The following is a 27838-nucleotide window of genomic DNA, read 5'->3' as shown; positions in this document are numbered from 1 at the left end:
GAAAGGGAAAAAGAAATAGGTACAAGATGTCCCCAAGGGAAAATTAGTAAACAAAATACCTGCCATGAGATCTTATGTAATTACTGTATTGAAAAGTAAAGTCTGACACTCAGCTAACTAGAGAAAAAATAAAAATAAGATTATTTATAAGATTAATGCCTAGAAGTTACTTAGAAGAAGGGAAGTTTTTCTGGCCATGAAGTTTTAACTGTACATATATTATTATTATATATATAAATAATTATTATTTATATTATATTTGTATATAATTATTTATATTATATTTAGATATAAGTATTATTTATATTATATTTATATATAAGTATTATTTATATTATATGTATGTTTGTATAGTATATTTATATTATTATTATTTATATATATACTTATATATGTCTGCTATAAAACTATATAAAAGCTACCCTAGGGGCGCCTGGGTGGCGCAGTCGGTTAAGCGTCCGACTTCAGCCAGGTCACGATCTCGCGGTCCGTGAGTTCGAACCCCGCGTCAGGCTCTGGGCTGATGGCTCGGAGCCTGGAGCCTGTTTCCGATTCTGTGTCTCCCTCTCTTTCTGCCCCTCCCCTGTTCATGCTCTGTCTCTCTCTGTCCCAAAATAAAAAAAAAAGCTACCCTAATGACAAAATAGCGTCCTCACTAATATTCTTACATTAGCACAGCAACTAGCTCTCTCTGGCTGTTCTTACAACTCCTTTCAGTGTGAGCCACAATAACAACCTGAAAACCCATTTTATACAGTTAAATGCGTGGAAACACATATCACACTCCGATGTGCAGGGCACTAGGAACCTGTCCCTTCCACAAACAGCTCTTCATCGAAGCACCACCATACCTGTAATTACACAATTTCGCTTCATGATGATTTGCCCCTTGCTGGAAATTCATTTTAAAGTGAAAACCTTTGAAAGGCAGTGCCTACATCCCCGACTCGGCTTTATTTCACTTTATTTGGTGGGTTTTCTCTGATGCCTAAACCCAAGCAGTATGAAGCCTGCTTCCTGCAGAGTCCTCAAAGTTTTGAAAAATATAATTTGTGGAAGATGCACACATTTGGATGAAGTGTAGGCTATAGTTAGAAATGCTGCCCTCTAACACAAGACCCTGAAACGTCTCATAGAGCTCATATTAGATCAAATTATGTTAGACTTTCTCCTCACCGTGGAAGAGACTATGTATCTGCTCGTGTTTTGCCCAGGAAATTTTCATCAGAAAACGGTTCATTTCAACAACATGATTTAGGCTCCACTAAGGCGAAGATGAGGCATGAACTTTTGTTCTTTGAAAGGATACACGTAAGGAGATGTTCCTTCATTCAGGGCTGAAGATAAAGAAAACAGGAAGCAAATGCCATATCTCCTCCTTCACGGCAAGTTATTATTTGTATGTTTTTACGTTCAAGGTCCTTGTATCTCTGAACAGCTAGGAAAGGGCTTCCTGGAAGAAAAAATATCCAAAAAAAAAAAAAAAAAAAACCCAAACCCAAACCCAACCAAAACAAAACAACCATGTCCCCCAACTCCTATGGCTCCTCCTTACCAGAGAGAGGAGGATCATCGACTCGCCAACACTGAAATCGTTAAGAGTGGACATTACAAGTTTGCAAAGTCATTGGACCCTAAGCTCACTCGTAGTCCAAGGGAAGCCATGCAGGATGAAGACGGATATGTCACTTTAAATATTAAAGGTCGAAAACCGGCTCTCACCTCAGGTAAGAGTGCCCGGAGCCAGCAACTTGGAAATTAATTGTTGAAATCGGTCAGTCGGAGTTTCCCTTCTCTGCTAGGGGTAGCACGTATAGTTTCATTTTCCTGATGACCTTCCTTCTCTTCAGAATTTGACTAATACCTACATAGGCTCAGACAGACTTATTTAGAATATCAGCGATAGAGGATAAAAGCAGGGAATGTTACCCTAAGGTTTACACAGTTTCTTGCTGGGAGGAATCAAAATCAAGCGGATAAGGGGAAAGAATGTTTTCTAACCTTCATTTTCGAAGATGTCAGCCAATGGGTATGATTCTCCAGCTGTGGCTTATAAAAGCCATCATTTAGGGGGGTGGGTACAAAACACAACGAAGACCAAGAAACAAAACCCTTAATCGTCGTTTTTGACTCAGAATCGAAATCCATTGGAAAAAGATGGGTGCGTGGCATAGGGAGTGGGTTATGCTCGCTATTGATGATCACCAAAAGAACACTAGCAACATTTGGCAATGAATCTGTTTATATCACTCAGATAACCTTGAGAGAACAAGGGCAGAGGTGACACTGCCACATAGCCCGCCCCCTAACATCTTTATTGTGTGCCCACAGTTGACTCTGCTTCCTCACCTTTGTGGCGTGTGATGGCTTTGATTCTGCTGACCTTGTGCGTGGGGTTAGTTATTGGGCTGGTGGCTTTGTGGATGATGTGTAAGTATTGACTCATTGGGAAAGAGTTGACCGGGCGAAAGCAACACCTGAGGGTCCGGGTGGATGCCCCTGAACCAAATTGTCACTGTGGGTCTACTTGTTACTGTTGCAATGATCTTCTACCTGGCTGCCAAGAAATTCTCAATGAAGGAGACCTCCGACTTTTTCCTTCTGTTTACGATCACTTTGCTGATTTATTAATTACAATCCTTTTCAAGAATTTTAAACTGGTCTTGGAGATCCCGCTCGGTTTAGATCCCCACGATCTTTTCAAGTTTTTTTCTCCCTGTCTCGCATATCCCACGCCCCGACCAACATGGGGCTTTCTCAGTTTCCCCGCCTGAGAGTTTGCTCCCTCCAGTCCCTCTTCCTAAAAGCCCTCCTTCCCATTGTTTTTAATGAATGTGTTTATTTTCAGTCAGAAACAATTTGTGTCCCACACCAAAAAAAAAAATTATCATTTTTTTTCTTTTTAGAAGTCTAAAAGCCCTTCTTTTTATAAATCTAAAAGCCCATGATGTAGCTGTTGCTGGTTTGTGTACCTGTTTATTTTTCATAAGATATTGTAGAATCTTTCATTTGTCATCTTTTTTTTTTTTTTTTTGGAAAATGTGAGTAGTAGTGTTAAAAATATTTTGAAATGTTTTATTTATTTTTGAGAAAGAGAGACAATGCGTGGGGGAGGAGCAGAGAGAGAGGGGGACAGAGGATCTGAAGCAGGCTCTCTACTGACAGCAGAGTCCCACGCAAGGGGCTCGAACTCACAGACCATGAGATCATGACTGGAGCCAAAGCCTGAAGCTCAACCCATGGAGCCCCTCAGGCGCCCCTCCTGTGCCATCTTTTATTCACCCGAATATCACAATATTTTGAGCACAACCAGAAATCAATAATGTATTTTTTAAATCAAAAGAGATTTTGGTATGACGTGAAAAACAAAGTAACGTGCCATCCACCTTTGAAATCTGCTTAGCAACCTGCATTCAAGGAAATCTCAAAACCTGCACCTCATTTGATCAGGGCATTTTCTTACTTTGCGATGGTCTCCTTCATATAACTCAACTTCTTTTGGATGACCACCAGGTGTCAGTTTTGCGCAGTTCTTAATTTGTTCTGGGTCCCCTTCCCCCCTTGTCCCCAGACCCTTTGCAGTCTTCGCTTATTCATGTGTATCCAGTAACCACTCAGTTTGACAATTCTACTGAAAGTAGAGTTCATTGAAAGGTCTCTGCACCACCGTTATTATCCTGATGACAAATTATTACCCCATGTTTACCTCCAGCTGCCACAGAGCGAAACTACCTACAAGTGGAGAACAAAAATTTCTCAGGCACTCTGCACCGGTTGGCACAGCAGTTCTGCCAGTATTTAATAAAACAATCCGAACAAAAGAGCGGCGCCAGTAAGTATGGTTTTCTAACCTCTTCCTCTCCCCCCGCCCCGCCCCCCGGAGTATTTCTGTGATGTTATCCGTAGAGAATCTGGAGATCTGCAAGAAACATTGAATATAGGGAAAAAGGAAAAGTAGAAAGTAAAGATTCCTATGCTGGGTTTCTCCTTAAGGCCATAAATGCAGCCCATGTGACCGAAACTGGAGATACTACGGCGATAGTTGCTATGGATTTTTCAGGCACAACTTGACGTGGGAAGAGAGTAAGCAGTACTGTGTTAACGTGAACGCTGCTTTGCTGAAGATCACCAGCCAGAAAGTTCTGGTAAGGAGATTCTTCTGTCAAATATTTTGGAGTCATGCGGAGCAAAATTGTAAGTGAAGCATTTGATTTTATGCACACAACGTGCACACACACACACACACACACACACACACACGTTTCTCGAGTCTTACAGTTTGTACTAATCTGAGAACTTTATCAAGCCCAGTGGAAATGACCACAGCTGAGAGTAAAAAGTGTGAAAATGAACTAATGAGACTTCGAATTCTGGTCTTACTCCTGAGACAAGTCATTTAAGCTTTCTCAGCTTTCTTAACTCCATTGACTAACTCACAAAAGAATCTGAAAGTATAAAGAAACTCAGCAGCTCAAATCACTGTAAAATATAAATAACAATGTCGTCTCAGTACTACATGGCTCCCCGGGTCCTGCTAAGTTGTTGAACAGTTGAACTTGAACAAACCATGATACAAACTCCACCTTTCCACAGGCTCTTCGGTAGGGTGGGGAACAATCTCATTTGCGAAACACACAGGATTTCAGTTGAAATTTTTCTGCAAAACGCGTTGCCTCTTCCACATTTTCCTCTTTGACAGCTTCTAACAAAGGCTCTATTTTTTTTTTTAATGGTTATTTATTTTTGACAGAGAGAGACAGGGCATGAGTGGGGGAGGGGCAGAGAGAAGGAGACACAGAATCCGAAGCAGGCTCCAGGCTCTGAGCTGTCAGCACAGAGCCCGACGCGGGGCTCGAACTCACAGACTGCGAGATCATGACCTGAGCCGAAGTTGGACGCTCAACCGATTGAGCCACCCAGACGCCCCAAAGGCTCTATTTTCAAGCGAACTATGTTCACGTCCACTCATGCACTCTCTCTTTATTATTTAGTGTAGCTTTTCTCTTCTTCGTGAATCCTGGAAGCAAACCAGAACCATGCCTTAGAGTCTCCCTTCCACCAAATAATAGGGGTTTTTTTTTAATTTTTTTAAGTAATACGTTTATTAAAACATTTTTTAATTTTTTAAAAATATTTTGAGAGAGATAGAGAGATTGAAAGAGAGAGAGCTAGCAGGGGAGAGGCAGTGAGAGATGGAGAGAGAGCATCACAAGCAGGCTCCGCTCTGTCAGTGCAGAGTCTGATGCGGGGCTCGAACACATGATCATGACCTGAGTTAAAACCAACAGTCAGGCGCTTCACTGGCTGAGTCACCCAGGCGCCCCTGAAACGTTTTTTTAAAGGCATAAAGTATTTATGGTATTCATCCTACACCTTCTATTATGGTAACTATCATATTCTGTATATTAAACATGAACGCAAGTTTAAGTTCGAATACAAGATCAGGATTTGGGTTGTGTGCAGAGATCAAACCAAATGCAAGTGCTCAAGCTAGTCATAGTCTACAAAACTGCCATAGTTGATCAGTAAAACTGACTTCTCCTTTCCTGCGCCGGAGTCCACAGAAGTGGACCAGACATGAGGAGAACATTCCACTGACACGCATGCTCCTTTGTGTGTGCTGCTTCATCTACTAACTCATGTTGTGGACTGAAACTCAGAGACGGCATTCGGATAAATACATTAATTTTCTTTCCAATCTGGCAAAAGAAGAGAGTGCCCGAAAACCTCGACTTCGACAGCCAGAGATTAATGGGAGACATGGAAACATGTCTTGAATCTTGCTACCCTAAGCTGATGCCAGATTGGAGACTTACGAATGAAAGAGGAAGCAATGTCATTTTTGAGAAACAAAGAATAGTTGAACGGCAGGTGGACTATACTTTGTACAGTGAAGTATACAATGTGGGTGTATTTTAACGAAAAGAAGAGGGGGTTAACAGAAAGGTGAGTTATGGCTGAAGCTTTAAAAAATAAGTGGTTACAGATGACTTTCAGACACTGTCTCTTATGGAATGCCAGTCTGTGTCTCACATCTGTCAAGAAGCTCAAGTACTTTTTATTTGTCAAGAATGCATTCTCACCTGTTTTTTTCTGAGAGGTATGAACGTATACGAACATTTGACTCCTTTTAATACCCATAGATTGATTGATTGATTGATCCATCAATTCCACAAATATGCACTGAAACTAGTCCAGAATCTGAACCTACGCAGTTAACAAAACTTCCAGAAGTCCTAACCTTGGGGAGCTTATATTCTGATTGGGGCAATAGGCAATGACCCATAACGTATAGTGGGTAGTGTTCATTCCTAGGCAGAGAAAGGTTAATTAGAGGGCGCCTGGATGGATCAGTTGGTTAAACATCTGGTTTCGGCTCAGTTCATGGGTTCGAGCCCCGTGTTAGGTTCTGCACTGACAGCTCGAAGCCTGCTTCAGATTCTCTGTCTCCCTCTCTCTGCCCCTCCCCTGCTTGTGCACTCTCTCAAAATAAATAAATAAATATTAAAAAAAAAAAAGAAAAAGGCAAATTAGATAAAGCAGATGCTGTTTGTAATCCCTTTGAGAAAGACCTCATATAACTCCCTTTTACTCAATCAACTGAAACAAATTAATACTTCCATATGTAAATTTTGTAGGCTACTACAAAAGTAAGCTAAGCGATGAAACCAAAGCCAAGTAGAGGTTAAACCTAGGGAATAATAGTTTCGCCAGCAATATATTTCTTTTTTATGTTTCTTCTCCAGTTGTTTGCCATTATCTTATTTAAGAGCCATATTTGGTACTCTATTTGAAGTGGTAATAATAGACTCTAGTCTTCTGTCAGTGAAAGATAAACACAGAGGAGGTTAGAATATCTGCTTTTTGTGAACATTTTTTCCCTGTATTCTACAAGCAATTTTTCATTCTGGAACAAGCGAACTTGGCACAATTCTAAACACCAAATATAATTAATATTCATATTGACGTGTAATCTAATTTATTGTTGTTGTTCAGGGTCTTATCGAGAAGCTTTGTCTTTACGTCATTACAAGACCTGTGAAAGCGTGCTGACCGTTCTATTTATTTGTGTTTGCAATAGGAATACATGAAGTCTAGGACTGGATTCATTCGTTGGGTTGGACTGTCCCGCAAGAACACTAATGAGGTCTGGAGGTGGGAAGATGGTTCGGTGCCCTCCAAAGATGTGTAAGTCACTGGACTTTTGGAATACAACTAGCAAATTTTATTCCTGAGAACCTTTACTCTCTTGATGGCAAGTTACTTAAAAGTTGGGAGGTGGCTTGGGGCGCCTGGGTGGCTCAATCGCTTGAGCGTCGGACTTGGGCTCAGGTCACGATCTCGCGGTCTGCAAGTTCGAGCCCCGCATCGGGCTCTGTGCTGACAGCTCAGAGCCTGGAGCCTGCTTCGGATTCCGTGACTCTGTCTCTCTCTTCCCCTGCCCCACTTGTGCTCTCTCTCTCTCTCTCAAAAATAAATAAACATTAAAAAAATGAAAAAAGAAAGTTGGGAGGTGGCTCTGTACCCTTCTGTGTGCTACATAAGCAGTAGCTGAGTCACTGACACCTGAGTCCTAATAAGTGACCACGGCTAATAAGACAGTTCTACCTTCCTTACTGTCCCATGCCTCTGCTCTTTATCTGTGTCACAACCAACCTCTACTTCCAATATTTTTCCCCATTCATTTCTACCCTCAAATTTACCGTTGTGATATTTGCATGTGTGTGTGTGCACGTGTGAATGTATTTAACGTGATCTGATTCTCTTCACATATTTTTCGAACAAAATTATCATTCGTGTTGTTTTGTGGTTGGAAGTGATTACTTTGAGGATTCTTTGGACTTTTCAGCATCATTTTACCTACTCTTTCACGCCAGGGTTCTCCAAGAATCAGGCACATCGTTTACAAGGTGGTTCCAATGTTCATATCATAAGGCTCCATCCTTCTACAGACGAGCCAGGCAAAGGAGCCAATTGCATTAATAGTTAACATGGCTTTCCAGTTTCCAACCTCAAGATTTTTGCTCATTTTGTATGTCAAAACTCTGTCTTTCCGGTTAAAATGTAAACCATATAACTAAAACTTGTACAATCTGATTGTTACTAAAATTTGCAATCAATTGATTCAACAGATCCTAAGTATTTACTATGGGGATGAACAAAGGATACTGCAGGTATAAGCAAATTTCTTCATAGGTCTTGAGCTTTAGCTCCTGTCATTTTCTGCCTCATTCCCAATACTCTAGGCAAACGGGTGAACCCTCTGTTCTTTCAACAAGCTCAACTTGTTTTGTTATCTCAGGGCTTTTGGATTTACTGTTTTCTTCTGGAGTGTTCCACCTCCGGAACTCCGTGGTGGGCTCCCCCTTGTGACTCACATGTCTGTTTAAGCCTCACTTCCTCAATGAGGTCAACTTCAATTACTGAAACTAAATTAGCCCCACATCCACTCGAGTCCGTTATCACATCGTTTCATTTCTTCGTTAACTCTTACCACTCTCTGAAATGTTTTATTTGTTGGCTTCTTACCAATATCCTCTTATATTTAATGTAAGTTCCCTGATAGAAAGGACCGTGTCCTTGTTGACTCTATCATCGGCACATAAAACAGCTTTGGCCCATGGTAGGTATCTTACAGAGGTTTGGCAAACCAATTAGATGTATACATTCTTTGTTCTCTTGTCACGAGCAGTGTGGCAGGGAATAAAGACAAGGTAAGGCAATCACGGTAGAATGTGCTTAGCCTGATATCTGCTAGCTTGTAACACAAATCCTCATTTTAAAAAATGTCTGATCAACTTACTTTTCCTTGAGCTCCTTCCCATTTTGTGCAGCTACTTGTCCTACGGGGTTCTTCTAACTCCTCTCTGTTTATCTAAATCCTATCCTCCCTTCAAGACAGAGCTAAAGCGTGCTCTTCTATGAAAAGATGAAAAGATAAAGCCTTCTCCATAGTTTTAGATCCCATCCATATCCGTCTCTTTCTCTGGACTCTAATGGTGCCTACTGCTCACTTACTACTTAATTGATGCTGTTTGAAATCGCTACGGAGCTCCTCAGCTGTGCATACTTTATACTCCCGAGCAGAGTGAAAATTTCTCAATGATCTGAATGTGTGTTTCCTTTTTTTTCCACTTTGTGCCACAAAATACTTGCACGCAGGGTTTGATCGTTGATTGTTGACATCGTTTTTCACGGGAACTCATTCTCCCTTTTCCATTCACAGGTTTGAGCTTTCTGGAAATGGAGGAGACAATATGAATTGTGCCTATTTTTATAATGGGAAAATTTACCCCACCTTCTGTAATGACAAACATTACTTAATGTGTGAGAGGAAGGCAGGCATGACAAAGGTGGACACACTCCTGTAATGCAAAGAGATGGGAAGGATGTCACAGACAGGTGCTTGATTGTACAGTGACAGATCTGGATGAACGACTTCCTGGACATAAAATTGTTTATTTTTTCCCTTCATCCCCCTTGGAGTCATCTTTACATTATCTTTTCTACCAACCCCGCTTCATTCCTCCTTTATCTATCCCTTCATACTAAGGGATAACTTAATCCCTTCTTTATACATCCGGAAGTCAGTCTGTGAGTTGATCATTTGTTCTCAGTTGTTCTGTTTCCATGGGTTTTCTTTCTTCTTGTCTTCTCCTCATAATTATGTCAACACAGTATGATTCACTGCATCTTCAGACGCAAACAAAAAAACACTTTAAATTGGAATGAGAACGGCTAGGCTTTCATCAACCGAAGCTGTGCAAAATATCTACGTTTGAAAGACAACATAAGGTAGTGGAAAGAAAACTGAACTTGGACTCCGTAGAACAATGTAGATGATGACTTAACTAAAGTACAACCATGGACCAAATAGTAGTGTGGCCCCTTTAACGTTCATTTTCTGATACTTCAAATAGAATAGCACCCATTATCTCACGCTCGCACAACCTAAGAAAAGGTCAGGGTACTAACTATATCGATAACTCCATGAAGGCAAACACCATGACTTTCCTATACGCCCAGCATTAAACACGGCTCCTTGTGGCTCACGGGAAGCAAAAAAACAGTCACTTGTCATCGCGTGAAAAGCACCACAATCTGTAAAACGTCACAGAATTACAATTTGGATTCTGAGTCTGCTTTGGTCAGACTCAACCTCTGTAATTTTCTGTGCAAGGAAAATAAAAGTTTCTGGGCAAGAAGCCTGATGGGGTTTAAAAATAAGAAAATGCTTCCTTAACAAGGCCCATAGGCAAGTAGACAAAACGGCAAGTAAAAATGTTTTATCTCTTCCTGACAGTTCTATGCTTGGTTTTTGCCGAATAACTCCTGAAGTATTTATAGATACGTGGGGAGGCACCCTTTCACGGGATAACAGGCAAACATTGCATTTCTTTCCCACAGCTTCCTTGAAGCCACTCTTTCTTCTCACATCGGTGGTAATAAAATTTGTGAATGGGATTCTCAAACATCTCAACTGAGAGGTTTGGTAAACCATGCAGATGTGCAAACACAAATACTCAAGGTTCTCAGTTGGAAGGCTGAGAAGACGCTGAGTCCTGTGCTTTTAAGAAGCACTCCGGCTCGATTCTGCTACAAGTAGGTTTTAATACATTGTGAGAAAAACTACATTAGAACTTCCTCCCTGTGTGGCTTTTGGTAAGTTATTCTCAGTTTCCTCATGTGTGAAATGGTTTTAATATTATTACTTTACTCACAGGTAATGGGATCATCTGATATGATATATACAACATTGAGCAGAGTACCAAACATGTAATAAATACTCAACAAATAGGTATTATTTTATACCTTCGTGCTCTACTACCCAAAGACCCTTGGATCTTTATCTTGTCTTAGACTATCGATAAACAAGCAGATTTTGGAGAGACAGGAAAAATAACACAAATACCTCAGGTTTCGCTTCTACTTCAAGTGTCTTGAAATTATGGTCTTGGGGGCAGAGTATCATTATGTTACTGTTTTATTTGTTGATTTAGAGAAATGGAATAGGAACTAATATTTGAGAAAATCATCCAGAAATCAACCATATCTCTGGACTTTAGTGTTTTATCACCCGCAAATGGAAAAAAACAAAAACAACATATTTATACATCACTATGGCACAAGTAAATTTCAAAGAAGAATATGATATCTTAGGTCCCGGAAAAAATGCAATTAAAAAATGTAAACCAATCAAACTGTGCCTACAAAGATTCTTTTTTCTGGTCCTCAAATCAAAATAATCTTATACATGAAATCAGAATAGCACAGATTTTAATAGCACAGGCTCTGTGATCGGAGCACCTAATTTCAAATACTGACTTCCACTTACTACCCAAATGAACTTTGGTAAATAGTTTGATTTCTCTGCGCTTCAATTTACAACGAAGTTACACTGTGCTAATGACAGTGCCTGTTTCATAGAGCTGTTCTGAGAATCAAAATAATTCACATAAAAGCCTTTTGAAACACTACTTGGAAAGTCATGACTAATCAGCAAAAGGTGGTATGATTAAAAACATCAAAAGCGATACAAGTGACCTATTAATTCTTTATTGGGAGAGCCCAATGTTTCCCCTAAAGAAATTTGTCAGAGCGTATACTGTGTTACAGAAAACTAGATCTTTCTAAGCTTGATATTTAGTCCTGATAAAATGTGAGCGCACCTGGAAATTAATGACAACTCATTGAACTTCCTGTTCCTGTGCTCCTGACATTAGTCTTAATGCATGTTTGGCATGCTTATGGCTTCTTCCTCTTCTTCTCTTCAAGATAGAAATCACTACATCAAAAAGGCTACAGAGTTAAGTGACGTTGCTTTTCAGATCAGAATCTCAAGTCACATGAAAACCATTAGAAGTATTCAGAGAATTTGCTGGATAGTCTCCCTTTACCTCTTGAGATCCTCTCGGCCCCACCCTGTGTCTTGGGAGGCAGAACTCAAATAACCAGCATTATTTGGGGAAACTTGCCCCTGGCTTCCAGTTAATTTAGCTGTTGGGAGGTCCTAGCAGTGATCAAAGGTTGAAATGAGACAGTGGTCAAGGTATTCAGTCCCTGGGTCTTCCCTACCATGACATGGTTTGGCAAAGGAAAGGCTGTAAGTTCAGTATCTTAGGCCATGACCCCTATCAAACAAGTCATAGAGTTCAAACACCCTCCCCTTAACTCCTCAGGCCTAGGAGTGATAACAGTATCCCAATGCATATCTCACCACCTTTTTTGGGTCCATTAATCCTTCCCCCAACAGTGCCCTTATTCAATGCCCTTAGATTACTCTCTGAATATGCCATTTGTTTTCTTCTGTTACAGAGACCAATGATTGATGCAGGGAGACACTGAAACAAAAGGGAGCATTGCGATTTTGCAGATTGTTGAGATTTGCAAACTATGCATTACTAAGACATGACCTTTGGCCATAAGGACAAATGGCCAATATGTGAATGGTGATTAAAGTCTCAAGATTCTTAATGCCAATGCTATAGTCACAGGATGTGACAGAAATGGCCACCTATCCACTAAATAACTCATGCTTCCCATTTAGAGTAACATTGTCACAAAAATTTCCCTGGCCAGGCAAAAATCACATTTATCGGGCCCAGCCTTTTAGATCCAAACACAAGCATTACATTAGTGGATGTGGATGTGCTACATGTAGGTTATGGCTTTTCGAGCAGATGTGGATTCGCCATCTTCTCTTTCCCTTTCCAAGGGACTCCGGTGTCTCACGAGATAGAAGGAGCCTGGGTCCCCCTTGGAAGAAATTGACCCACTAACCAGGGTTACTCAAGCTAAATTGTTATGTGAGCAAGAAATAATCTTTAGTGTGCTTTCTGAAACTCACTTGTCACTATATTACCCTAACTACTACAGCAGGTAAATTAATTTTAGAGATGAAATCCCTCCCTAGCTTTTTTGTGTTAAGGATACACAGTGATCCACAGCTCCTTACATCCTGGTTTGTCCCAGGTGAGCGAACCCTGGCTCTTTGCTCCCTAGGTCATCCAAATGCTTCCTACACCAAATACAAGGGTGCTGTTTGGACTTCTATTCTTTTCATCTTGACAATAACTCAGTGCTGTCACCTTCAACATCTGCTGTGCTTTCGAAACCAGAGCAATAATCTATTCTACCATCGGCCTTTTCAAGTTCAGGTTCTTTCTCATTTCCTTCTTTAACAAGTTCTACTCTGGCTTCAACTTCACAAACTTCTACTTTCTAGATGAAGATGCATCGATTCTATTCCTTAAACCCAAACGTAGTTTCCCACCGGTGAGAGAAGTAGTCAATTTCAATTCTTTCACCAGCCTGCTCCTGACACAAGAGGAGATATTTTGCCTCGCCTTCTCCTGGAGACTGCCTTACCTGTCGAAGCATCTCAGACATGCAGGAAGAAGGGACATACAACTCACTCCAGTGGGATAATCCAACACCAAGCCCTTACCAGAAACATCTGTCTTCCACCAAATGTGCAGGTAACCAGTTCTGATTATTTAGTCCAAGACTTTGCAGTTTACATTTTGTTTCCTGGCCTACGATGAGCCCAAGGTGATTTTTCTTTTTTTTTTTTTTTTTAATTTTTTTTCAACGTTTTTTATTTATTTTTGGGACAGAGAGAGACAGAGCATGAATGGGGGAGGGGCAGAGAGAGAGGGAGACACAGAATCGGAAACAGGCTCCAGGCTCCGAGCCATCAGCCCAGAGCCCGACGCGGTCTCACGGACCGCGAGATCGTGACCTGGCTGAAGTCGGACGCTTAACCGACTGCGCCACCCAGGCGCCCCCCAAGGTGATTTTTCTAATGAGATTACTCACGTATGCATCTGATAATGTGCATGATACGCTAACGTTAAAAATGAAGTGATATGGGAGAGTAAGTAAAGGTGCGAAACGAAAAGAGCAATGGCTACGACAAATACGTAACCTATGACAAAAAAGTAACCCTTTTCCCTCTCTCTTGCTGGAAAGACAACGAATTCCCAAATTTGGAAGATACATGAAAGAAATCATATATATATTTTTTATTAGTTTGGTTCCTGCATAAAATACCCTGAAAATCACCTGACAAATACTAGGAAATAAAGAGAAAACAGGGGTTGAAAACCTGGCAAAATCTTACCAGTCTGGAGGGGTCTGCTCCAGTGATCAGTGCTGGTATTATTATTTAACATTTGTATTAGCTTCTTATTATTTTGATAATAGATTAACATGGACCAAGGGGTTTAATACAAGACAAATTTGTTATCTTACAGTTCTGAAGGTCAGAAGTCCAAAATTGGTTTCATTGGGCAAGGCGTTGGCAAGGGTGCGTTCCTTTAAGGGGTTCTGGGGGAGAATACATCTCATTGTGTCTTCTAGTTTCTAGAGCGGCATTTCTTGCTTTTCTTGGCTCATGGCCTTTTCCTCCATTTTCAAAGCCAGTAGCATTATGTTTTCAAGTGTCTTTCCGCTTCCATTGTCATATAGCACCCTGACTCCCGACCTCCCACTTATAAAGGCCCAGATTAAACAGGATAAAGTCCCCATCCCAAGATCCTTCACTTAATTTAAAGTCTCCTTTACCACAAAAGGTAATATTTACAGGTTCCAGGGAGTAGGACATGGGCATTTGGGGCAGTGGCATTATTCAGCCTACCACATAATCCAAACAAAGATAACTTTTAATTCTTTCTGGCTAGTGTTAAGAATATAGCAAATCATACATTCTTCATTTTTCCTTCCTGAATAGATGCAAAATTACCTGGAAAACAAAATGTCCCTCATCCAAAATTGTATATTTAAAAAAAAATATCTGTGGGGGTGCCTGGGTGGCTCAGTTAATTAAGTGTCTGACTCTTCATTTCAGCTCAGGTCACGATCTCCCGGTCCATGAGTTTGAGCCCCGTGCCAGGCTCTGTGCTGATGGCCCAGACCCTGGAGCCTGCTTGGGATTCTGTGTCTCCTTCTCTCTCCGCCCCTTCGCGATTCATGCTCCGTTTCTGTCTCTCTCTCTCTCTCAAAAATAAATACACATTAAAAATAATTATTTTTTTATTAAAAAATTTTTTTCACATTTATTTATATTTGAGAGAGAGAGAGATAGAGCACAAGCCAGGGAGGGGCAGAGAGAGAGAAGGAGACACAGAGTCTGAACAGGCTCCAGGCTCCGAGCTGTGAGCACAGAGCCCAACGTGGGGCTCGAACTCACAAACTGTGAGATCATGACCTGAGCCGAAGTCAGACGCTTAACCGACTGAGCCACCCAGGCGCCCCCCTCCGCCCCAATTTTTTTTTAATAAAAGAAATATCTTTGAACCAATCTTGTTCAAGTGGCACTGGAGAGAGATGAGGATGTTTGCTTTCAAAAATGAAGGCTTACTACCCGGTTTGCTCTAAAAGATTGCTGGAAGAGAAAACTAGAAAACTAGGTAGTAAGATTGTGGCATCATATACCATTAAGAGAAGTATGTTGTTTAACCTATTGGATTTGACATTTTTCCAAATCTAACTTGCATTTCCAAAAGTTCAGAGTGCTTTTTTCCTGTTACCACAGTCCCCAGGGCTTCAGGGATTCTCTATCTAGTAGGAATGCAAATTCTTTCTTTCACTGGGTCTGCTCTTAGCCCATGTCTTTCGTCTACTTTCTCTAACTCAGTATCATTGGCCCTATTCCTTGCTCAGGAACATGGTGTCTTCTGGTGGTGATTTCATGTATTTTCTGCGTGGGCTCAGTAACAACCTCTGTTTTCCTGGGCATCAAGTGTAAGTACAAAAGGGTATCTTCTAAATAATCTCTCTGTATACATACTACATATACTTTACATATAATTATACATTATAAAAATACATATGTACATATATGCTGCATGTAGCTTTATAGACAATTCTATATATCATTATAAATAAATATCATAATTTATAAATAGATAAACCAATCCATGAGAAACCTGTAAATGCATATAAGTGATGTAAAATAATGGCTTACTAATTTAAGTTATGGGGCATTTATGTAACTCTCTAAGCACTGGGATGCTACTGATAACTTTTAATGCTCATCTGCATTAGTTAATTGTTTAACTCAATTCTAATGCCATTGTCTCTTTGGGGAAAATAATGCAAATAATGACTTATATTATGATTCAATTTGTGACTCTTATTAGTATGCCAAAGGATGCAATTTGAAAGATTTCAGTATAATGCTCTTTCTTTTCTAAATATGCATGTATTTTAAATTTAACTTTATGCAGATTATTTTAGTAAGAGCTTTTCACTTTATATGAGGCAAAGTACAAGATAGTAAGCTTAATGCAATCTGAACACTTTATTTGGGCCATAATTAATCACATTTCTTTAGTCCAAATTTTAAGACATGTTTTCGTATCTGGCTAGTGAAATTTTTATAAAATATAATAATTACAGAGCTGCAGATTACAAAAAACAAACAAAAAAACAACCAACAACTTGGATTATCACTCATGCTAGCACTAGGAAGTATATATAGAAAGACAGAGATAAAGTTTATTGTCCAGATAATTCCTCCTTTTCATATGCTCTGGAAAAACATTTCTCTATCTAGCAGACATTAGCTGGTGAGAATTATGAGTTTTAGAATGAAGAAGAGACGGGTTCAGATTTGCTTCCACAAAGTACAAGAAACTTGATCTTGTTCATGTTAGCCATGAACTTATTTTCCTGATTGTTCTTAGAAAATTGTTTTAAGAATTACTAGAAGTTCAATAAGTAATTGTTGCCTTGTCTATCACCTCAAAAGAAATTTCACAACAAATGTTAGCACTGCGAAAGCCTTCCTTATCTCACCGTCTACTCTCTCTGGGTATCATATAAAAACGTTATTTAAATCAAACGCAAGTCTATTTTTTTTAGGAAACTCACACTTAAATGTATATTTCTCAAACAGACACACTGGAAATAGATTGAGGAGTTGAAAGAGAACTAACAGATAAGTAAATTAACCTCGAATAATTCAGTTTCTTCTGTAAAACCTGGGCACTTTGAATGGAATATTGTCTAGCTCCATTCTGACGACAGTACAAGAATTCATGCACAGAGTGACACTGGAAGGATACAAAAGTAACTAAAAACAGGGTCAGGAACGTAAGATAGACGGTGACAACATCAGTGATTGCTGTTTGTTGTTTTTTTAATGCCGTAATCCCATGGATGTAGTCTGTATGAAACAATTTTTTTTAACTCCCAAAACAAAAAATATGGGAAGAAAATACTTCCATGAGGATAAAGGAAAGCTAGCTAGAAAATAAAATATTTAAAACTTTCAGTAATTTCTGGAAAATGCTTACAAATACAAGCTTTGGCTTTTTTTTGCATTAATAGCTACAAATACCTACTTTTAAAACTTATAAATAGCACTATACAAATGTAAAATATCTTTACTAGTGGCTTTTCTTCATGTATAGTGGCTTTTGGTTTTTTGCTACCAATATGGCCATTGGCCAAGATCATCTTTTACACTCTCAAAACATTCTTAGGGCTTTTATTAAGTAAAAGCCAGTTACAGAAACAAGAGTTGTGCTAAACAAGAAGTGGTTTGTTTACTTCAGACTTTCTTAACTTATCGCTGTCCTTCTAGTTATAGATTATTTTATAGCCAGTATATTTTGAGTTGTAAAAATCATGTTTAATGTCTAACAATTATCTCACCTTAATCATGTTCCACTTAATAAAGAATGTTAAATATTCTCTCCGTGAAAATTTTCACTGTAAGAAAAAGGCCAATATTAATGTTTAAATTATTATATAATATATAATTTAATATACATATTAGAAACAGGGGCATGTTTCTGACAAAGAGTAATGAATGAAATCTATACCCTGTTTAAAATTTTTTTTTTCAACGTTTATTTATTTTTGGGACAGAGAGAGACAGAGCATGAACGGGGGAGGGGCAGAGAGAGAGGGAGACACAGAATCTGAAACAGGCTCCAGGCTCTGAGCCATCAGCCCAGAGCCCGACGCGGGGCTCGAACTCACGGACCGCGAGATCGTGACCTGGCTGAAGTCGGGCGCTTAACCGACTGCGCCACCCAGGCGCCCTTATATCCTGTTTAAATATGAAAGTAATGCATGGGTTAATTACAAATTTTTCTTGTATACCATTAAAAATGCATCCATATTTATCTGACAGTAAAATGACTCGTAAAATTAATCATGTACGTTGATATAAAAGGATACACTGCAGTAATTTAAAGAGGTCTTCTAGAACTGTTGCTGTTAATATGGAGATATGGTTACACAATAGTTCCCATGAAATAAGCAGACTTAAAAGTCACTTATGGAAAAATACAGTTTTATAAAAATTATATGTAACATAGATGGGGTTTTACATGCATATGTGGAAAAAAATTTTAGTAGATATAAACTAAATGCTAACAACTATTTGAATGGTGGGTTTAAATGTAAGGAAAAGCAGTTTCTTGCTTTCTTCCTACTATTTTGTATTTTCTATTTTTTTCTACCAAATGATTTATGCTAATTTCTATTTTGAAAGCTCTGTAGTGCAAAATATTTTCTAAAACATCAAATTTTTTCATTTGTTTTTACTCTTCTTTTTCATTTTCTTAATTCATCCATTAAGTATATCATACAACATCGTATAATTACAAGATACTTTTATTTGGGGGGCTTTAAAAACATTTGTCTTATATTCCCCCAAATAAATATATTGTTTAATCTTTATTCCTCACTTGTTGCAAATCGATTACAAGCCCAACACTGTATTTTGCTTCCCATTTGGGGAGGAACAAAAGAGAAGTCTCATTTCCCTTTCTCCAGTTTTATTACAGTTTTATACAGTACAACCTTTTCAGATGGTAATAAACACAGCAGCAATAACCTAAAGAATATGGTTAATCTGGGGCGCCTGGGTGGCGCAGTCGGTTAAGCGTCCGACTTCAGCCAGGTCACGATCTCGCGGTCTGTGAGTTCGAGCCCCGCGTCGGGCTCTGGGCTGATGGCTCAGAGCCTGGAGCCTGTTTCCGATTCTGTGTCTCCCTCTCTCTCTGCCCCTCCCCCGTTCATGCTCTGTCTCTCTCTGTCCCAAAAATAAATAAACGTTGAAAAAAAAAATTAAAAAAAAAAAAAAAAAAGAATATGGTTAATCTAGAAAGAGTTCATCGAAATTTAAACTTCTAGAATAATACTTCAAATTCCTAAAAAAATATTATTTTTCAATCTCTAAACATGCCAAATTATAGATAGAATAAAATAAATAACATCACTGTCCTACTCCCCACTCTGGTTATATCTAGCCTTTTGCTAAGAAGGAACATAATCCAAGCCACTAGCAGCGTAGGTTACTTGAACCACCAATGGACAAGGTATAAACCTTCCATTGCATATCTCCCTAGCTCTTGAGCAAAATATAGAAAAGAGGGTAAGAGTCCTAGACCATATTGAGAAAGATTAGCATATGTGTAATAATAGACCCCAAAGTAGAAGAGATAGTTCGATAAAAGTGGTATTATTTTAAGACCTATTGGATGAATGTTTTCGCAAACTGATCAAAAACATTAAGCCGCGGGTTTCAAGACATTCTATAAAAACCAAATGGCACAAAGAAAAGCAATATCCATGTGAAGAAAACTATTTAATAGACTAGGAATAGATGGGTACTTTATAATATGATTTTTAAAAAGAATCGACCTAAAAAGCGAGTCAGACTTAGAAGGAAAGAACGGCAACAAAAAATAATATAAAAGTAATGTGAAAATGGGAGAAAGGCAGGCCCTGCCGAATATTGAAATAAAATTATAAATCTAAAATAATGAAGGCTGTGTGGTTCATTCCGCCGAGAAGCAGGCGGATCGAGTGTAACTAAAATAATAGAAATATATTATTCCTATTATTCTATCCCTTCAGCTACAGATGGCAAGTAAATGAGGATGGGGAGGAGAGGCACGTGGGAGGCTCAATCGGTTAAGCATCTGACTTCGGCTAAGATCATTATTTCATGGTTCGTGAGTTCGGGGACCCACAAGGAACTCCGTACTGATGGTGCAGAGCCTGCTTGGGATCCTCTCTCTCTCTCTCTCTCTCTCTCTCTTAGTCCCTCCCCCACTTATGCATGCGGCACTCTCTCTCTCTCTCTCTCAAAATAAATAAACTTAAAAAAAAAAAAACCAAGACAATGGGGAGGGGTTTCATTCAGTAAAGGATATGAGGCCACACACAATGTAGCCATCTGGGGGAGAAACGCTGAAGTCATACCTTATAAATTCCAACGAAATAAATTCCAGCTACCAAATATGGAAAAATGAACTATACTTATAAAAGTATAATCTGAAGGGCAATTTGTTTACTAAAAATGACTCAAGAAACAAAACACATGAACATAGGGGAATAGAAGGGAAAAATACGATAAAAACAGAGAGGGAGGCAAACCACAAGAGACCCTCAAATACAGGGGACAAACTGAGAATTGCTGAGAGGGTGTTGGGTGGGGGGATGGGCTAAATGGGTGCTGGGCATTAAGGAGGGCACTTGGGATAGGCACTGACTACCAAAGGTAGATGATGAATCGCCAGATTCAACTCCGGACGCCGTTGTTACCGTATATGTTAACTACCTTGGATTTAAACAAAATCAAAAATTTTAAAAAGCATCTGATGTACGTGGGGCAAACTACCACATGCAAAGTCAGACACACTGGGACAGTGTAACTGCAGCTCGTATCAGGGAAAAGCTCAGTTTACCAAAGTACAAATGCACTAACAGAACCCGTTACACGAGATTGATTTGCCGAAGAAGAGTCACACGACCCAAAATGCCAGGGCTGACAAATGTACAGTTTACCATAAGAAAAGGGTACAATTTAACGACCACATTAAAGTAAGGATATGTATTACAATGAAGGATCCGGACAGGCCAGGTACGAACAGGTGTCTCGTCCTCCCTCTGTGACTAACCTTTCGGAACACAGTTCTTCTCTTCAGTCAGGAACCACCAATGTATACACAGAATATTTTGGTACCAGGGCACCCCAAATAGAGACTTGCTTGGGAATTTTTATATTTTGCTGACTGCATAGGCATACTTCTGTAAGGTAACCGGCTTCAACAGCAGACCCTGCTCAGGACCTCCTCGTAACCAGGGGCAAATCATCGGTCATATGGCATCAGTAAAGAATGCCGACAAGCTAGTATGATCTGGCCCCAACATCCTCAGACTGATGATTGCAAAGCGACACTATTAATCAGTATGTCTCACACCTCGTCCAGAGGTCGGTACCAGGCAGAAACTTTACAGACACTGTCAGGCTGATCCCAGGCCTGTTTGAATGAATTCTCAGCACAATAAGCACCTCATATAAAACAGTCAAAGAAAGAGTAGAAACTCAATGAGAAAAATTATAATTATGTATGTAATTATATATTATATATGATTATACACTTCATAGAAAAGGAAATACAAATGACATTTATATGTATGAGAAAATGTTTCGACACCAATGTAAAAAGAGAAATGCAAAGTCAAATGATATTGAGATACCATGTGCAACAGCATATATGGAGGGTAATTTGGAGATATGTAATACAACTTAAATGTACATAAACTTTGACCAAGCAACTTATCTTAAAAATATGCTTGCATATGTGTGAAATTATGTATGACTAAGGTTCTTTATTACAGTATTTATTTCTGGAATGCCAAAAGATTACAAACAGTCTAAAAGTCAATAGAAAATGTCTAACATAAATCATGATATATCCAGACAATGGAATTCAATACAGTTATAATGAAAGGAATAGAAAGCTATTTATATATTGATATGGAATTAGGTCCAAAATATACTTTATAATTACCTTTTTTTAAAGTTTACTTATTTATTTTGAGACAGAGACAGCATGATTGAAGGAGTGGCAGAGAGAGAGAGAGAGAGAGAGAGAGAGAGAGAATCCCAAGCAGGCTCCTTACTGCCAACACAGAGCCTGATGCGAGGCTCAGTCTCATGAACCAGGAGATCATGACCTGAGCTGAAACCAATAGTCAGACACTCAACTGACTGAGCCACTCAGGTGCCCCCCAAATATATTTTAAGTGGTAAAATAAAAGGTGAAAAACCATAGAAACAGATTGCTACCGTCCATACAAAGGGAAGAGAGGGCATTTTATATGCATTTGCTTGTAAAATTCAAGCAAATATATATGGTAGAGTAAAAAAGAAATTGGTAAAGCTGACTGCTCTTGGGGAGTGAAGTCAGGTGCATGAGGAGACTGGGTGATAAAGTGGCTTTTTGCTCTGTCTCCTTTGAAGTTTTTGATTCTTGAACAGTGTAAATTGTAAACAAAAACTTAATGCGAATTAAAGTCCCAAAGATCATCAGTAATTTGCAGCTGTACTTAGTCTGTATGGAAAAACTACTTTGCAATAATTTGTTAGTATTTTTTATTAAGAATGATTGTTATTGTTTGAAGTGTTCCAGGTGTCCACTATTGCAATGAAGCAGCAAGAAAAACTCATCCATCAGGAGAGAACAATGTGGAATTTCACACGATGGCAGAAAAACCATAACCTTCAGATGAAATACTGTCAAACCTTGATGCAAAACTCCTTCGTTTCAGGTAATTGATATCAAATCAGTTTCCACTGTGCAGATACAAGTGCAGGCACCAATCCCTTAAAAGAAACAGTGACATACATTTTACTCTCTGCAGAACTACAGTCAGAGCTTTAAATTAGGAGGAACGTAATTTTGATCCACACTTCAGTTCAATCTTATTTATATATTTCCATAGAACGTGGAAAATACTGAGGTCCCACGAAATGCAGATTTAAAAAGCATATAGTCAAATTTCAAAGGGAAATGTGTAGGATTAGATCAGATTTTTTTTTTTTAAGCAGCATTCGATGTTTTACCCAATCACTCCAATTTGTAAGTGCATCTTTTTTTTTTTTTAATTTTTTTTAACGTTTATTTATTTTGAGACAGAGAGAGGCAGAGCATGAACGGGGGAGGGGCAGAGAGAGAGGGAGACACAGAACCGGAAGCAGGCTCCAGGCTCTGAGCCATCAGCCCAGAGCCCGACGCGGGGCTCGAACTCACAGTCCGTGAGATCATGACCTGAGCTGAAGTCGGACGCTTAACCGACTGAGCCACCCAGGCGCCCCTGTTAAGTGCATCTTTAATTATAGTTCTAATTTCTTCAATATATTTAGTTGAGACATTGCTTTAGATTCAAATTTAGATATCCCTTTGGGCAGAAAAATCATTTTAGAAATCAGAGTCTTTACCACAAAAATTATAACAATGCAGGGTTCAGCTCTTTTTAAATATTCTATGAAGTTATTTCAGTTTTATCTTTTACATCTCCTACAAGCATTTCTTTTCAAGTAGGCTCCACACCTAACATGAGGCTTGAACTCACAACCCTGAAATCAAGAGTCACACTCTACCGACTGAGCCAGCCAAGCTGCTCCCCTCTTACAAGCATTTAAACCTAAAACAGCCTATTTCTATTTGTTTTGTAGTTTGTCAAATATTCTATGGTTACCTAATTGGCATTAATTATCCTTGGAGTGAATACCGTTTAAAGAATCACCAATGAGAGAGATCAAAAACCTACTTACTATAGCTCCTTCTGACTAAAATGTAGTCAAATAAATGTTTACAGAATCACTGTGTGCCCCACAGTGTTTTTAAATACATCAAGCTTTTGCAAACATGAGTTGGGCCCACATCTGAGCCACCAACCTCGAGACAATGACAATATCCATTTTGGAGACCTACAAATCTAACATGTCCTCCAACCTTTCAGCTGCCATTGTCAATGCCACTCAGGCTATAACTTTAACAATAGACAAGACACTGATCAGCATAGATTCTAAATGAAGGATAATGAAAAGCTTTAAATAACTCAACATTGGATCCATGGAAACTGATAATGAACTATTTGTGACCCTCAGTAGAAGTCCTCTGTCTAGAAACTAGAGTTCTGGAAATGCCAGTGTCTTTCCCTCTATAAAACTGTGCAAGAAACGGTCAAACTCCTGCTTTTCGGTTCCCCTTTTATACTCTTGAGCACACTTTTTTTGTGAATACATTCTTTAAGACAGGGTTCATAAGACCGATTAAACAATATGGCTTACTTGTTAGTTATATCCAAGTTCTGAAATAAGCTTATTGGTCACTTATGTTTTTCTTCAATTTTCCTCACTCACGTTTTTCTAAAATCATTCCTCAAAGTAGAATGAACTGTTTGTTCTCTCCCTTACACACGAAACACGTTCATGTTTAACTCTCAGAATTTAAACATCAACTTGAAACTTATTACTCAGCTTGCCTAATGGTCCAGTATATTTCCAATTAGATTGCACCAGTGAGGTTAACAGACATGAAACAGTAAGCAAACAAATGAAGACATAAATGATGTCAACCTAAAGAAGGGAAATATTTATAAAAATAGAACAATCAGCTCACTTATTATAGAAGAGGAACAATTTGGGGAAAGACATCCAAAACTAATTTTAAGTTTAAAAAAAAAAAAGTTTACTTATCTATTTTGAGAGGGAAGGAGAGAGAGAGAGAGAGAGAGAGAGAGAACCCCAAGCGGGCTCAGCACTGTCAGCTTGAAGCTTGATGTGGGGCTCAAACCCATGAACGTGAGATCACGACCTGAGCCGAAACCAAGAGTTGGTCGCTTAACCAGCTGAGCCACCCAGGCCCCCCAAAGTTAATTTTATCTTAAACAAGTTCTTACAGACCTATTGTAGCTGGAAATAATTATATAAATCTCACTACGATAAGTACTGCCTCATACGAACCATTTGGTTAAAAGTGCTCAGTTTCATTGGGGGTGAGACAAGGGGTTCCTTTGGGGAGATGTGCTACTGATATTTTTCTGATAAATTTAACAAGGTATGTTTATATTCAAAGCCCATAACTGCAGCCCTTGTCCAAACAACTGGATTCAGAATGGTGGAAGTTGCTACCATGTCTTTGAAAACTGGAAAATCTGGCACACCAGTAAAGAGGACTGTTTGAAGGAGGGCTCTAATCTTCTACAAATAGACAGCAAAGAAGAAATGGTAAACAGTATCTCGTGGTTTCCTATCATTCTGAAAATACCCTGATACGTTAAGAGAAAGGACTCATTCTAAGAAGACAGGACTCCTTAATATTCTACAAGAGTAGTATATTTGTTGTACGTAACAAAGGTTTCAAAGAGACGGAGTGGGAATTGCCAAAGTTTGTTTTCCCTTTAATTAGACAAACAAAACAAAAGCAGGAAGCTATCCAGAAATCAACGAGAATATGTTAGCTGTATGTCCTTTGTTAATCAAAAAGGCAAGGCGGTAAAGGAAATACTATTTTATGACTTGTTGATCCACTCCAAGATGTACGTATATTACAATTGTGTATGGTTCAGAGTCATCATTTTCAATGCTGTAGGGAAGTATAACAACCAATCACAACTCTGTAATTACCAAGGAAAAGCGGAAGTATAAAAAGGGAAGTGACGTCATGAAATGGAGAGGTCTATGAAAATAAGCATTTGCTAAATGAAACGTTTAGTCTGGTTTACTACCATCTTAACAAGCAGTGTTTCCCTGAAGTCATTTTACATATTTATGGAAATATGTATGAAGTAGAATACAGAGTTAACACATTTCTGACCTTATTAACAATGTATGCTTGCTATACTCAATAATTAGCTAACGTTCAATTTTCCAAGAATAATGAGAGAACAATTTAACAATATGTTAAGGACACGCAGGAAACCGAGACAACTTGAACTCACTACAATTATAGGCTTCCACTATTTTTTCTGTGCAAATTTGGTAACAAAAGCTAGTCATGTTTTTTTATTTTTTTTTTTTATTTTTTTTATTTTTTTTTTTTAAACGTTTATTTATTTTTGGGACAGAGAGAGACAGAGCATGAACGGGGGAGGGGCAGAGAGAGAGGGAGACACAGAATCGGAAACAGGCTCCAGGCTCTGAGCCATCAGCCCAGACCAGAGCCTGACGTGGGGCTCGAACTCACGGACCGCGAGATCGCGACCTGGCTGAAGTCGGACGCTTAACCGACTGCGCCACCCAGGCGCCCCTAGTCATGTTTTTTTATAACAGAACACCCCTACAGTTAAGTTGCCTCTGGAATCTTCTAAATTATTTCTCGTATTGAAGTATACTGGGAAAGAATGATCTATGCGGTCTATGATGTCAAGGATATTTCTACTCTTCCTGATTAGTATCACACCTTGTTTTGACATGTATTAACTGTCAAACTCGGAAACTGTTAAGATTATTTTATTGCCAGATGCTTATTTTCCTTATAGTCCTTAAGACCCCATCTATCGTACGACAGTAAAAACAAATCTACGAAATGTATCCCTTCTTTTAAAACCATCTCTGTCTTATTCTTTCTCAATTTCCATCGAGGCAAAATGTCACACTTTATATTTCATCATAGTTTGTTGCTGTTTTCCCCCTAGTTCACTGTTGAGGTCTTGTTGCTTCTAGGACTTTATCACTGGCAGCCTGAGGAAGATCAAAAGTGGCTATGATTACTGGGTGGGACTGTCTCAGGATGGTCTCAGCAGATCGTGGCTTTGGCAAGATGGCTCCGCTCCTCCCCCTGACCTGTAAGTGTCTGAGGGAATTGTTACAAGAAAAATTAGAAACCTGAGGGAATTCAGACGTTCCTTTTATTTTATACCTCAGAGTTTCTCCAGAAGACAGAACCAGCAATGATAGCTTCACAGGCTTTTTATTGGAACCAAAGCTGAGGTCATTGAAGGGTAGCTTCGTGGCTTCCAAGTTTTCGTCCTTCTCAGTCCTGCTGCCATCACCCGTAGCACATTCACATCAAAATTGGAGACACTGCATGAACAACATTTATCAGTATCATGACATTTCCTGTGGACCATTTAATGGCTAGAGTACTAAGGGAAAGACATTATGGTGATTATTAAGCGATTTCCATATTAAGGTTTTTAGATAGAACTAGGGAGATTGGTGAACAGGATTAGGTGCCTTAGTATTTTGTGCCTTAGTATTTTGAGAGTTAAGAGTCGGGAAAGAAATCCCAAGTTAGAGCCAACTTTTGTGTCTCTATTTCTTTTAATGTGAGGCTTTTTGCTATTATAGTAGCATATTTTTATTGAGGGAAAACAGCTCTGTTACTGAAGAAAGAGGGTGCCATAGGAGGATACCATATTAAAACAAAACAAAGAGCTACCCACCTCTCGTTAGGTACCCACAAGACCATCACAGTCAGCCCCATGCCTAAAGTCAGATTCACTGACTTTGCCTCCCCAGGTCACCAGTAAAGACACTCCAATCAACTAACCAGCTTTGCGGATATCTCAAGGACAAGTCCCTGTCTTCCGCTAACTGCAGCATTTGGAAATATTTTATCTGTGAGAAGTATGCATTATGATCCTCTACCTGAACAAAATTGCACTTGAAGAGATCTATTGCAAGAGTGTGCTGATCAGGCCATTGGAAAACCTGCCACAAAATTCCAAGGGGCAAGTGAAGTATGCCGATGTGTGGGCTATGAAACTACCTACCTGGGACTCAAAACCTATCTCTGCATTTACACTTGGCAATTTCCTTCAATGCTTTCCAGACCTTCATTTGACATTGTGTAAATTGCCAAGAATAAAAGTGACTTCGAGCTACTGAGGACAAAATCCCGAAACGCTGAGAACAAACTGAAGAAAAAACATGTTCTTGTGCTTTTGTTTCCCCCCCTAATCTAGAGTGACTATAAATTCCACACAAAAATCTATAAGCCCCTGGGGGGATGATGCGTTTCTAGCTGGCTGATTTTTTTATATATATAAATAAATAAATGTAGGCTTTTAAAATCTC

At 39.2% G+C, this 27838-nt stretch overlaps 3 protein-coding genes across 3 annotated transcripts in view; 2 read left to right on the top strand and 1 right to left on the bottom strand.

Moving 5' to 3' along the window:
• Nucleotides 1-1443: 1443 nt before the first annotated feature.
• On the top strand, nucleotides 1444-11105 carry CLEC1B (C-type lectin domain family 1 member B). The gene is made up of 6 exons (XM_025930835.2): nucleotides 1444-1727; nucleotides 2332-2430; nucleotides 3713-3832; nucleotides 3994-4145; nucleotides 7082-7188; nucleotides 9227-11105. The coding sequence occupies exons 1-6, from the start codon at nucleotides 1541-1543 to the stop codon at nucleotides 9369-9371; spliced, it is 810 nt and encodes a 269-aa protein (XP_025786620.1). The 5' UTR covers nucleotides 1444-1540; the 3' UTR covers nucleotides 9372-11105.
• Nucleotides 7082-27838, top strand: CLEC9A (C-type lectin domain containing 9A). The gene is made up of 7 exons (XM_025930585.2): nucleotides 7082-7188; nucleotides 13311-13478; nucleotides 15664-15744; nucleotides 22435-22581; nucleotides 24894-25045; nucleotides 26483-26604; nucleotides 27281-27838. The coding sequence occupies exons 2-7, from the start codon at nucleotides 13388-13390 to the stop codon at nucleotides 27399-27401; spliced, it is 714 nt and encodes a 237-aa protein (XP_025786370.1). The 5' UTR covers nucleotides 7082-7188; nucleotides 13311-13387; the 3' UTR covers nucleotides 27402-27838.
• CLEC1A (C-type lectin domain family 1 member A) overlaps nucleotides 26652-27838 on the bottom strand; it is a 30912-nt gene continuing 29725 nt past the window's right edge. The window contains exon 7 of the mRNA XM_086714112.1: nucleotides 26652-26842. The gene's annotated coding sequence lies outside the window, so the exon portion shown is untranslated. The remainder of the gene's footprint in view (nucleotides 26843-27838) is intronic.

This window comes from Puma concolor, chromosome B4 (assembly GCF_028749965.1).
Source record: "Puma concolor isolate L17-30 chromosome B4, mPumCon1.1.hap2, whole genome shotgun sequence".
NCBI lineage: Eukaryota > Metazoa > Chordata > Mammalia > Carnivora > Felidae > Puma > Puma concolor.
This window is presented reverse-complemented; position numbering and strand designations above follow the sequence as displayed.